Source organism: Akebia trifoliata, chromosome 11 (genome assembly GCF_017979445.1).
Source record: "Akebia trifoliata isolate Shusen 1 chromosome 11, ASM1797944v1, whole genome shotgun sequence".
In the NCBI taxonomy this organism is placed as follows: domain Eukaryota; kingdom Viridiplantae; phylum Streptophyta; class Magnoliopsida; order Ranunculales; family Lardizabalaceae; genus Akebia; species Akebia trifoliata.
The window spans coordinates 3,866,127-3,877,252 of NC_141385.1; the positions used below are offsets into that span (position 1 = coordinate 3,866,127).

At 36.3% G+C, this 11,126-nt stretch overlaps 2 protein-coding genes across 3 annotated transcripts; both read right to left on the minus strand.

Annotated features, from left to right (window-relative positions):
* Positions 1–1,441: 1,441 nt before the first annotated feature.
* LOC147390427 (putative protein phosphatase 2C 39) lies at positions 1,442–5,200 on the minus strand. 2 transcript variants are annotated; one of them, XM_086458779.1, is made up of 5 exons: positions 5,040–5,200; positions 2,829–3,065; positions 2,472–2,748; positions 2,060–2,214; positions 1,442–1,701 (listed from the first exon to the last, which is right to left on the minus strand). In XM_086458779.1, exons 2-5 carry the CDS (start codon positions 3,024–3,026, stop codon positions 1,564–1,566), a joined length of 768 nt encoding a protein of 255 aa, XP_086314905.1. In that variant the 5' UTR covers positions 3,027–3,065; positions 5,040–5,200; the 3' UTR covers positions 1,442–1,563. The 2 variants fall into 2 exon arrangements, with proteins under 2 accessions (XP_086314905.1, XP_086314906.1); XM_086458780.1 differs by lacking the exon at positions 5,040–5,200 and adding an exon at positions 3,880–3,982.
* A 2,913-nt stretch (positions 5,201–8,113) lies between these two features.
* Positions 8,114–10,864, minus strand: LOC147390428 (protein RICE SALT SENSITIVE 3-like). The gene is made up of 7 exons (XM_086459248.1): positions 10,586–10,864; positions 10,416–10,466; positions 10,125–10,253; positions 9,863–9,968; positions 9,357–9,398; positions 9,192–9,248; positions 8,114–9,021 (listed from the first exon to the last, which is right to left on the minus strand). The coding sequence occupies exons 1-7, from the start codon at positions 10,717–10,719 to the stop codon at positions 8,278–8,280; spliced, it is 1,263 nt and encodes a 420-aa protein (XP_086315374.1). The 5' UTR covers positions 10,720–10,864; the 3' UTR covers positions 8,114–8,277.
* Positions 10,865–11,126: the final 262 nt, after the last annotated feature.

Here is an 11,126-nt window from a genome sequence, read left to right on the forward strand (position 1 = left end):
TGGTAGGGAAGAATTGATGATGAAAAATATGTGTGGATTTCATTTTCCCACCCATATAGGTGGGAAAGTGAAATCCATGATTTAGTGGACTTTTTGAATGGGGTGGAAAATGAATTCCATTTCCATGTGCAATCAAACACTTGAAAAATATCATTTTTCATGGAAATTGATTTTCTACCCTATTTTCCATGTGCAATCAAACATACCCTTAATAGATTTTGTTCTAATAGTCCGTAACTTTTGGACGGTATCTTGATATTCCATTTGGTAAATTTTTAAATCTAAATGGTCGCTTTTTATTTGGATTACCGAAACCATCCATTTCTCTCTCATCTTCTTCAAATATTTAGATTTTTCAATTACGCAAATTTTTTTTTTATAGTGAGTAGGTAGTGAAGAATGATATACTCCAGATTTTGAATATTTAGATATATTTTTCACGAATGAAATTAAGATTCTAAATTTTTTGAAGATTTCATTGTAACGTTTGATTCGACTGTCCATTTTGCAACTATAATATATACATTCTAAGTATTTTGAGAAGAGATCTATCTAGCGTCCAGATCGGAACAAATAATTACAGTATCAAGTTCAACAATTTTTTTTTTTTTTTGCAATGTCAAGTTCAATTATTTTTTTAATTGTCTATAGTACGTCAGATTGGTTGGACCATGATTCAATTTATCTGAAATGGGATCGAACCCGATCAGACCACCAGTGGGATCAAGTTTTCAAAACAGTACGTCTAATAATGAAATATGTGACTTTAAACATAATTGAATGGAAGACAAAAGATATGTAATAGTTAAACATAATTGAATGGAAGAACAATTCCTTTATTTTTAGCCGATTGTATAACTGTTAGGAGGGGGCAAACCCCCTTCCCCATCAATCTTCAAAATTCGAAGATTGGGCCTTGAATCCAACCTCCTGGATGACATACAATAAACAAAGTGATAGACTGATAGTACAAGATTTTTGAGACCTCAGATAAGTTGACTTGGATCTCTAGGACAAGTAATGACGACGTCCGAATTACAATGGAAATCTTGCTCTTATACCACATGTTGGATGTATAAAACCATAACATAAAAGCCTTGAATCACACTGGAAATCTAATTTGGGTATTCAGCTCGATCTCGTGCTAGATTTACTGAAACCCAAAAATAAGATGAATTGAGGCAAGCATTAGGTGCCACACACAAGAAAAAGAAAAATGCTGAAGTGACCTCAAGATTGGACCTCACATTGCACACCCTGACGTGAAAGTGTATGGGAACCATAGATGTTTTCCTCGAGATACAAGTGAAAAAGCATCTATGATTCCTATCCACTTTCACGTCAAGATGTGCGATATGAGGTCCAATCTTGAGGTCACTACAGCATGACTCCAAGAAAAAAAGGTGCACCCCCCACCACTAAGACTGCATGCCCACATTCAGGATCAAACTTCAAGAATGTTATATAAATCCACTTTTATTGTTAAAAAAAAAACCAAGGGAAAAACAACACAAAACAAAGGTCTTGAACAACAAAGTTACGAAAACAAAACCAAATAAAAGACTAGTGTAACCTCACAACAATACAGGAGATATCATCCCTGCTTTTCCTGGAGAGGGCTTCCTCGGTCAGGTGCTTGGCAGCGGCCTTGGCATCCTTTATGTGCTTGATGGAATCCACTGCCTCTTGGTTTGACATTACCTTGTAAAAAAAAGTTTGAGAATTTCATTCTGAATACACCGCAAATAAGTACTTCTATAGAATCACTTCTATAAGAATCATGATTGCAACATCACTTGTTTGGTGACAGTAACCAGCGAAGTGCGTTTAGCAACTCTAAAAGAGCTTCTAGAAGCTGTGGAGTGTTTGGTGAAAAACAATTTCGGATTAATTCTTAAGAATATTGACTTTTTGGAGGCGGCGGCAACCACCTCCGAAAGCAAAACCAAACAATCCTCAGTTTTAGAGTTTCTTTCTCCCATGCATATATAGTAAACTAGCAATGCAAATGTATGCTACATGAATATAATACTAAGTATTTGTATTTGAAAATACTAACCACCCACAACCCATCGCTTGCTAGTATGAAAAACTCTGTGTCATCGTCTATCTTTTCGACTGCCACATCTGGTTCTGAACTCAGGTGCTCCTTCAAGCTCTTATCACCAAATGCTCTTGCAACTGCCAGCTGTCCATCAACTCGTGGGACGTCCCCTAGACACATCAAATGATCCAAGTTTAATTCTAGGAGTACCCGTTCATAAGATAATGACCCAATCCAAGACATGTTTGGCAAAAATGGCATGAGACTTGTCAAAGTAGGATGGCAGTTGAAGGAAGAGACCTTATGTCACCACACACCAACATTTTTTTTTTATAACTCATTAATTACGATCTAGGAAGAAACGAAAAGGGTGCACTAATAAAAATTTATCATGTAAGCATAAAATTATATACTAAAGTTGTGTTACCTGGCATATTTGATACAAAACCACCTCTGCTCTCGATATTCTCTCGCTCCTTGCTTGGCTCATGATCGACTGATAGCTGTTTCGCTACACCATTCTTGCAGATAACCGCTCGAGAATCTCCAACATTTGCTACTATCAGCTTCTGACCATTAATCAATATTGCAGTAACAGCAGTTGAACCTCCTCTACCCAAATCAACCGCTTTCTCCAAAATCTTAGTATCAGTTATACGGTACGCTCTCTTGATTGCCTTTTCTGTTTCAGTCCAGAAGTCGGGCTGCTCGCAACAAGAGAAGAGAGAAATGAAATCAAGATTAAAAATATAAATGTGTGTATAAAGGTGGATGTCTTATATACCTCCTTGAGAATATTTTCAAACAAATGGGAGCACAAGTACTCTGGAACATCACGACTTAAATGGCCATCAAATATTGCAAATAAGCCTAATTCGTTGTTCTCTACTTGCTTGAACTGTGTGACGACAAAATCTTCCATGGCATGATGAGATTTTCCCTTAACCAAATGGACACCATGAGTGATGCTTTTGCCTGACATCTTGTTCTTGCCTCTATCCGAACCAAAATCTGCTTTAACCTACATTGTATGCCAATTTAAGTACTCATGAAGTCAGTCATGGATCATTTTGAAACCATATGGACTAAAGCAAGAACCTATATGAGGCTCAAAAGCTCGTATTTGCTAACAAAATGTAACTCCAAACCATATGGACTAAAACAAGAACCTAAGTGGTGGCATGACAAGTTTAGGGTCATCATGATGCCTAATGGTTATGAAGTTAATGGAGGTGACAATGATGTCTGCATGATCCAAGTTAAATGGAGGCTGTGATCATTAACTTGTATCAAAGTGTATTTTCAGTACTATTTTGGGGTGCTCTAGTGACAATCTTCCCTCTTCCTATTTAGGTCTTCCCCTAGGAGCGGCGTATAACAGTAAAAGTATTTGGGATGGTGTTATTGACAGAATGGTAAAAAAGCTGAGTACGTGGAAAGCGAGGTATCTCTCCAAGGGAGGTAAGGGTTAGTTGATCACAAGCAAACAAAGGTAACTATATATGAACCATAAAGGTAACTAACAGTACTAAGACTGTCAATGGGTCGGGTTTTATCCCGTCGGGTCCTGTTAAGTTATTAGCGTGCACCAAACTAGGCCCTCATGTTCCAAGTCGGGCTTGGGCATGGGAGATAGGCACGTTACATAACAATTTGCATGAAATGCCCACCAAATTATACCATTGACAGCTACCTGTTAATATTGACATATGCTTCCTCCCATGCGTACTAAACCACTTGATATTGTCTATGAAGATTGATACTTGCAATGATTCACTAGCTTTAAATGAAAAACTACTATGGTATAGTATGATGTATCAAGACTAACCACACACCATAACGTTACGACATTTGGCACCTGAGCAAGGGAGATTCCATCCGAGTGTGAACCAATTGTGAAAAACAAAATAGCAAAGACAACAAAATCGCACAAAACACAAGGATTTACGTGGTTCGACAGTGTGCCTACATCCACGGAACATAACAAGAACAATCACTATTTTCTCATCTGTTTTACAGCCCTAGAGATCTCTATTTATAAAATTGAGAGTTACCAAAACATGTAAATCTTTCCAAAAGAGAAACCCCCAAAAAATAGAAAAACCCTTGAGAAAATATTAAACAATTTCCCTTTCACACCCCTTAAAAAATTCAATCTGGGGGCTCCACCCCCGTAGCTCTGTGTAGCGCAACAAAATACAAGACAGTTATACAACACAAATGGGCATGTAATAATTTAAAAGAAAAGATAATGACAAAATAAAATATGATAAATCTAGAGATCCTTCTATTATAAATAACAATTCATTACAAATTAAACGTACGCAATTTTCTAGACAACGCCTAAATATTATTAAAATCTAGATTGACTTTGCAGGTGCCACCATTGACGATTAAAGCCAAGGACCATCAATGGGAACTAGGGTTGAATGGAAGATCACCCACATTTATATATGTAGAATTATACCAAAAATGATAGCTTCTTTAATAATCAACCTATTCAGCTTATCGGACCGGACCAAAACCTCTGTCTGGTTAAAAATGGTACATAAGAAAACTCGAACTTAACAAATTTGGAAATCAGTGAAAGAGATCCATTCAACGGTCTGCTACCCTAATGAGACTCGGATCATATTGTTCAAATTTCCTCACACCTCATGATTTTAAGAACCAGTTTGCGGGACTGGACTCACTCCGGCTTGACTCAGGCCAATCAAACCCTCACAAACCGGTTCATATCGAGTTGTGCAGCAATTGGAAAATATATGTATAGATTTCAAATTGGATATTTTTTTTGGTTCTATTTTAGATTAATTGTTACACAAAATCTCATTATATATAAATCAAAACTATTTAAAATCCTAAAAAGTATTTAAATTATTGAGTAATTTTCTAAATTGTAGATCATAAGAGATATTTTTTTTTCTCTTAAGCCTCCCCAAAATAAAAAAAAATAAAAAAATAATATAATTGAAGAGAAGTAAAGAACAGTTACCTTAATCTTGTGCAGAATTTCTCTTCCTGATATGGTTTGTGTGTGTGTGAAGCTGATCCTCAATCTTCAATAAAAACAAAACAAATCAGTGAGAGAGTGACAGGAAGAGACAGGTGGTGATATATGTGTCGACCTTCGACAAGTGGCGCGACGATAGATTTAAGTCACTCGATTTTATGCAAAGAGCCGAAGACCCGTTCTTCCCTTCTTATCCAGGAAGCGCTGTTCTCTGATTTATGACTCGGCCGATTTCGAGTTGACTCGTCCGATTCATAAGTTGATCAGGTCTGTCTTGAGTGATTTAAGCTAAATTTTCCGTGTATATTTAATACTCCACAAACCACACATACTAGATAAGTATGGATAAATCTCTATAGGTAATCAATGAGAGGGTTTGAAGTCAAGACCTCTCCTTTTCTAGAGGGATGCCTTGCCATTGATAAAAATTTCTTTTAAAGATTTGTGTTTCAATATGTTGAAATCAAAATTGTTGTTTTAGTTCTTCTAGAGAGGAAAATCATGTCTAGAGAACTGGAGTTATTTCCTAGACGAATGGGAGCTACCCGCATGAGTGGATCTCCTATAAAGTAAACTAGCCTGAAGGGGTCTTTTCCAGCGGTATTTGGAGTGGTAGCGAATCGATGGATTGTGAGCCAAGAGACAGAGGCACCTAGGGATATTCAGGGAATCACATAGTAGTTGCTCATCCTATAATTATATCTAATTTATTAGAAGCTAGTTTACAGCGAAAACCTAGCAGGGGAGGATTTAGAGTGGGGGCACTTGCCTCCCCACAAGAATTTTCAAAGTCTATAAATTAGTGAGATATTGCAACAGATTTTAGTGGCGGATAAAAAAAATCTGCACTCTTGCCCTCACAAATTTATTTTTCTAATCTTAGTTGTCCCCACAACTATTTTTTTTTACTTTTAGTTGTCCCCACAAAAAAATCTCTACTCTTGGGTGCCCTCACATGGGCAAAATCCTAGCCTCGCCCCTAAAACAAAGTTGCTTACATTTCACAAAGGACATCGAAAAAGGTAAGTTCTAAGATTTTATAGCTAGTTGGACATGGCTTGTATTTGCTATTAGTTGAATGATGAGAACTATATAAATTGTTTTAGTTCTCCAATGTCAAGAATCTTATGTGTTTCTTAACCCATATAAATAAAAGAGATTTGTCTACAATATCTTTGACATTGTAAAATACACTATCTTCAAGTTTGCATACAATGGTCCTTTGTAATGCTATTGTATTAGGCATCCTCTGTACTATGTTAGTACCATCCATGGAAGCTATCATGTAGAATCAAATATAACCATAAAAAAACAATGAAGAAAACAAATATATATGTTTATTATATTTAAAATATGTTTCTTGATCATCAAACATTCAACTCTATAAGATGTAGTTGATCTTACTATCATTTTATTTTTATTTTTTATGACACAAGTTCCAAACCTATAGGGCCTACTAGCAGAGGTGAGGCAACTGGCATCTTAGAGCACCATATCTAGCCCAAATACCCCAAGTATATTTAATACTCCACAAACCACACATATCAGATAAGTAGGGATAAATCCCTGTAGGTGATCAATGAGGGGGTTTGAACTCAAAACCTCTCCTTTTCTGGAAGGATGCCTTGGCCATTGATAAAAAAATTCTTTTAAAGATTCGTGTTTCAATATGTTGAAATCAAAATTGTTGTTCCAGTTCTTCTAGAGGGGAAAAACATGTCAAAGGATATAATTATATCTAATTTATCAGAAGCTAGTTTATAGCGAAAACCAAGTCACTTACATTCCAGAAAGGACATCGAAAAAGGTAGGTTTGAAGATTTTATAAGCAAGTTGGACATGGCTTGTATTTGATATTAGTTGAATGATGAGAACTATATACATTGTTTTAGTTCTACAATGTCAATTTATAGTCAAGTATCTTATGTGTTTCTTAACCCATATATATATATATATATATATATATAATATATATATATATATATATATATATGAGTTGCGTTATTACGACCCCCTTTGCGACCCCCTTTGCGCCACACCTTTTTGTCTTATATGGGCAAAAATGTTTGGAATGGGCTGATTTTTTGTGAGGATGATCTCTATGGTGAGGGGATCATCCTGGCAAAAAATCAGCCCATTCCAAAACTTCTAGACCGTCCGATTTTTGTTGAAAAATTATAGACCGTCCAATTTTTGTAAATCAATTTTGATGGGGTTAGAAGTTTTGGAATGGGATGATTTTTTGCCAGGATGATCCCCTCACCATAGAGATCATCCTCACAAAAAATCAGCTCATTCCAAACATTTTTTGCCCATATAAGACAAAAAGGTGTGTCGCAAAGGGGTCGCAAAGGGGGTCGTAATAACGTGACCCATATATATATATATATGGGAAATGTTCAGCAACAAACATTTTGACAAACATTTTGGCAAAACATTTTTCAAAATATGAGTTAGAGGTCTTGGAATGGGCTGAGTTTTGGTGAGGATGATCTCTACGGGGAGGAGATCATCATCACCAAAAATCAGCTCATTCCAAAACTTCTAACCCATCAAAAATGGTTTACAAAAAATGGACGGTTCACGATTTTTCAACTTGTAAACATGGGGCTAGAAGTTTTGGAATGGGCTGATTTTTGGTGAGGATGATCTCCTCACCGTAGAGATCATCCTCACCAAAAATCAGCCCATTCCTAAACATCTAACTCATATTTTGAAAAATGTTTTGCCAAAATGTTTTGCCAAAATGTTTGTTACTGAAAGGGACCCTATATATATATGGTTCCCGTTCAGCACCGAACATTTTGGCCAACATTTTAACCAACCATTTTTGTCCTACATGGGTTAGAAGTTTTGGAGAATGGGCTGATTTTTGGTGAGGTGAGGATGATCTCTACACCATCCTCACCAAAAATCAGCCCATTCCAAAACTTCTAACCCATGTTTTGAAAAATGTTTTGCCAAAATGTTTGGTGCTGAACATTTCCCTTTATATACTTACTGTATTAGTACCATTCATGGAAGCTATCATGTAGAATCAAATATAACCATCAAAATACAATGAAGAAAACAAATATATATGTTCTTAACATTCCAAGTGGATTTTAACTTGGCATCAAAAGTCTGGAAAATCCACTCATAGAAGATGAAAACATAACCAAGTTCTCTCTTTTGATACAACCCTTTACCCATTGTCCTCCCATACAAAGAATTCCAGAATTTATTCTAAGAAGCTTTCCGTGATATCGGCATACATCCCAGTTTCAGAGCTCTTATAGTCCACAGGTAGGTATTGATGGTGATTCAAGGAAGAATAAGAAGATGAAGAAGCCATTCTTGCAGGCAAAGTAAAGCTCCTCTTGAACTTATTCTCCATCTTTTTGTCATTATTGTTTGGATGGCTTTGCAAGTTCAAGTAGTCATTCAAATTCGAAGCTTCTGAGACAACTTTAGATTCATCGATCCTGCCAGAAAGGTCCATTGCTGAATTTGAATTCCTCCCTCCAAGAATGAGTGGATGTTGTTGTTGATTTGGTTTGTTTCTAAAGGCTTCAGTCCCATATTGAAGCTTGGAATCATCCGATTGTCCCGTGAGAGCGTTGAAGAAGGACAACCCATTTGGCCATTTAATATCAGATTCGTGATCAGCGATCATATCTTCCATTTGGATATCAGACGAATTGGGATGGAGAAAAAGATGGGTTTCATCTCTGGTTTGAGGTATTCCAAGTCGAGCGGAGTTTTGAAAGTCAGGAGAAGAGACAATATTAGTCGCAGATGTGAGCGGTCTTTGGCTCCAATTGAATATGGTTGAAGGAGTATTGGATTGCTTTGAAGGAACCGGGGAAGATGATGAAGTATTTCTGCTTGTAGAGAAGAGCCGAGACAAGTAGAAGCCAGATTGGTAACCAAGAGATTCAAATGTGTGTCTCATTCTCAGCACAAAGTGCAAGTCTTCAGGTATCTGAGGAGGATATAAATAAATTTGTTTCATAAACATTCACCAATTCAAGGATCAAAATTAAATGGTACCCAGCAATTCAAATCTTCTTAGAAAAAATAAATTAAAAACAACTAAATTACTCCTTAGATTAGCAAATAAACTAAAATATCTTAAATGGGGAGGGTTCTTACAATCATACACGAACCAAGCTGTAGAAGGCCATGGCCAGCTTGAATTACAGCTATGGTCTGTTCAAGAGAACAAAAGAGAAACTTAAATGATCAAAGAAAAAAATTGCAAATAGCCCAAAATAAATTATCAAAGAAAAATAAAAGCACAAGTTGTTCTATTCTCACTTGAATTCCTGAGTTGAACTGATCAGTCCATTCTGAAGGAATCTGCAAAGATATCAAGAAAAGATGAAGGCTCTCTAAAAGGGGAGAGATTATATCAAAATTCATATTTTTTGGAGGGTAGTGTTGGACAAACAATGTTAGGGAGAAAATGTTTGTCCTATATGGATCAAAAGTTTTGGATCGGGCTAATTTTTTATGAGGAGATAAAAAATCAGTCTAATCTAAAACTTCTAACCCCATAAAAAAATGGTTTAAAATTGTGAATCGTTAATTTTTTATCGTTAATTTGTAAACCACTTTTGATGGGGTTGGAAGTTTCAGAATGGGCTGATTTTTTGTAAGGATAATCTTCTCGCCATAGAATCATCTTTAAAAAAATCAGTTCAATCCAAAACTTTTAAGCCATATTGGACAGATATTGTCTCCCAACGATGTCCGCTAAACGGACCCTTTATTTAAATCTCAAGATTAATTTAAAATTATTGTTTGGGTCCCTCCATACATACAGCATCATATGAGCTTTGCCAATAATTGGAGCCATTGGTTTCAGATTCAGAAGGTTCCTTGAAAACCCATTTATGACATTTATCAGAAGCAACTTTTCCCATCAACCTGTTGAAGATTAGTCAACTAACCAATCAAATCCCAAAAATGTTTGATAATAGATAATTTGTCTACATTTTTTTGTCAATTTTAATTTCCTTAATTTTTTTAAGGAGAAATTAAAATTAAAAGTAAAATAAAATAAAACACCGACCCACCACCCACCCTTCTCCGTAATTGTAGAGCTGAATGGACATCTTGCTAAAGGCCTTCCTTACTGGATCCTCACCATCAATATTTTCCACATATTCAGTTGCTCTTCCCTGGCAATACCCATCTTCCCACATCAACATCCTACACACAAACACAAAACCCACTTCAAAAATCACACAAAAAATTATTTGAAGATTACAGGATACACTTAATTACTTAATAGTTAATACTTAATACCCATCTCTCTCTCTCTCTCTCTTCCCCTGTTTTTCTCTGTTTCTGCAAAAAGCAAACTATACTCACAAGGTGCCATTGTCGTCGCCAACCTTGCAAGCATTACCACCTCTACTTCTTCTACAATCAACACAGGAAAAACCCATTAGTTAAAGCAGAAATGAATCTACATGAGTTCTGAGAATATAGACGATTTAAAGAGAAAAACAGGGTAAGAGAGAGGTGGTGTTGTTGCATACGGGCGAGTACGGATAGTCCAGAAGACAGAGTAAGTCCAGTCTGAATTGAGACAGACACTCCTAAGGGCCTCATGAAGGGCCATCATCCCAACAGCTTCTTTGCTCCTATCTGATGATCCTCCTGAGCCCACCATCTCTCTCTCTCTCTTTCTAATACTAACTGATTTATAAAAGAGAAATTCGTTCTACACATAAGCTTTTCTATGTTCTTCTTCAGCAACTCCACTCTATGTAATAAGAGCAGAAGATACACTTCTCATCACATCTAAGTTTGGTAGTCTCAGGAGGAAAACAAATGTCGAAAAACACTGTGTGGGGGCAGCTTTTACCTACTTTTTTAGAAGGGAAATTTACCAAAAGAGGGTTAAATATTTGAGAGACCTGATGACATGACTCGCCAGGTGGCATACTCAATAGACTCTCTGACGTGGACAAGTTCAGAATGTGGATATGTATGCCTTGAGATACATGATTATCTTGAAAAACACTTTTTATGGGTAAGTGCAATTATGTATCTCGAGACATACAGATCTATGATTCT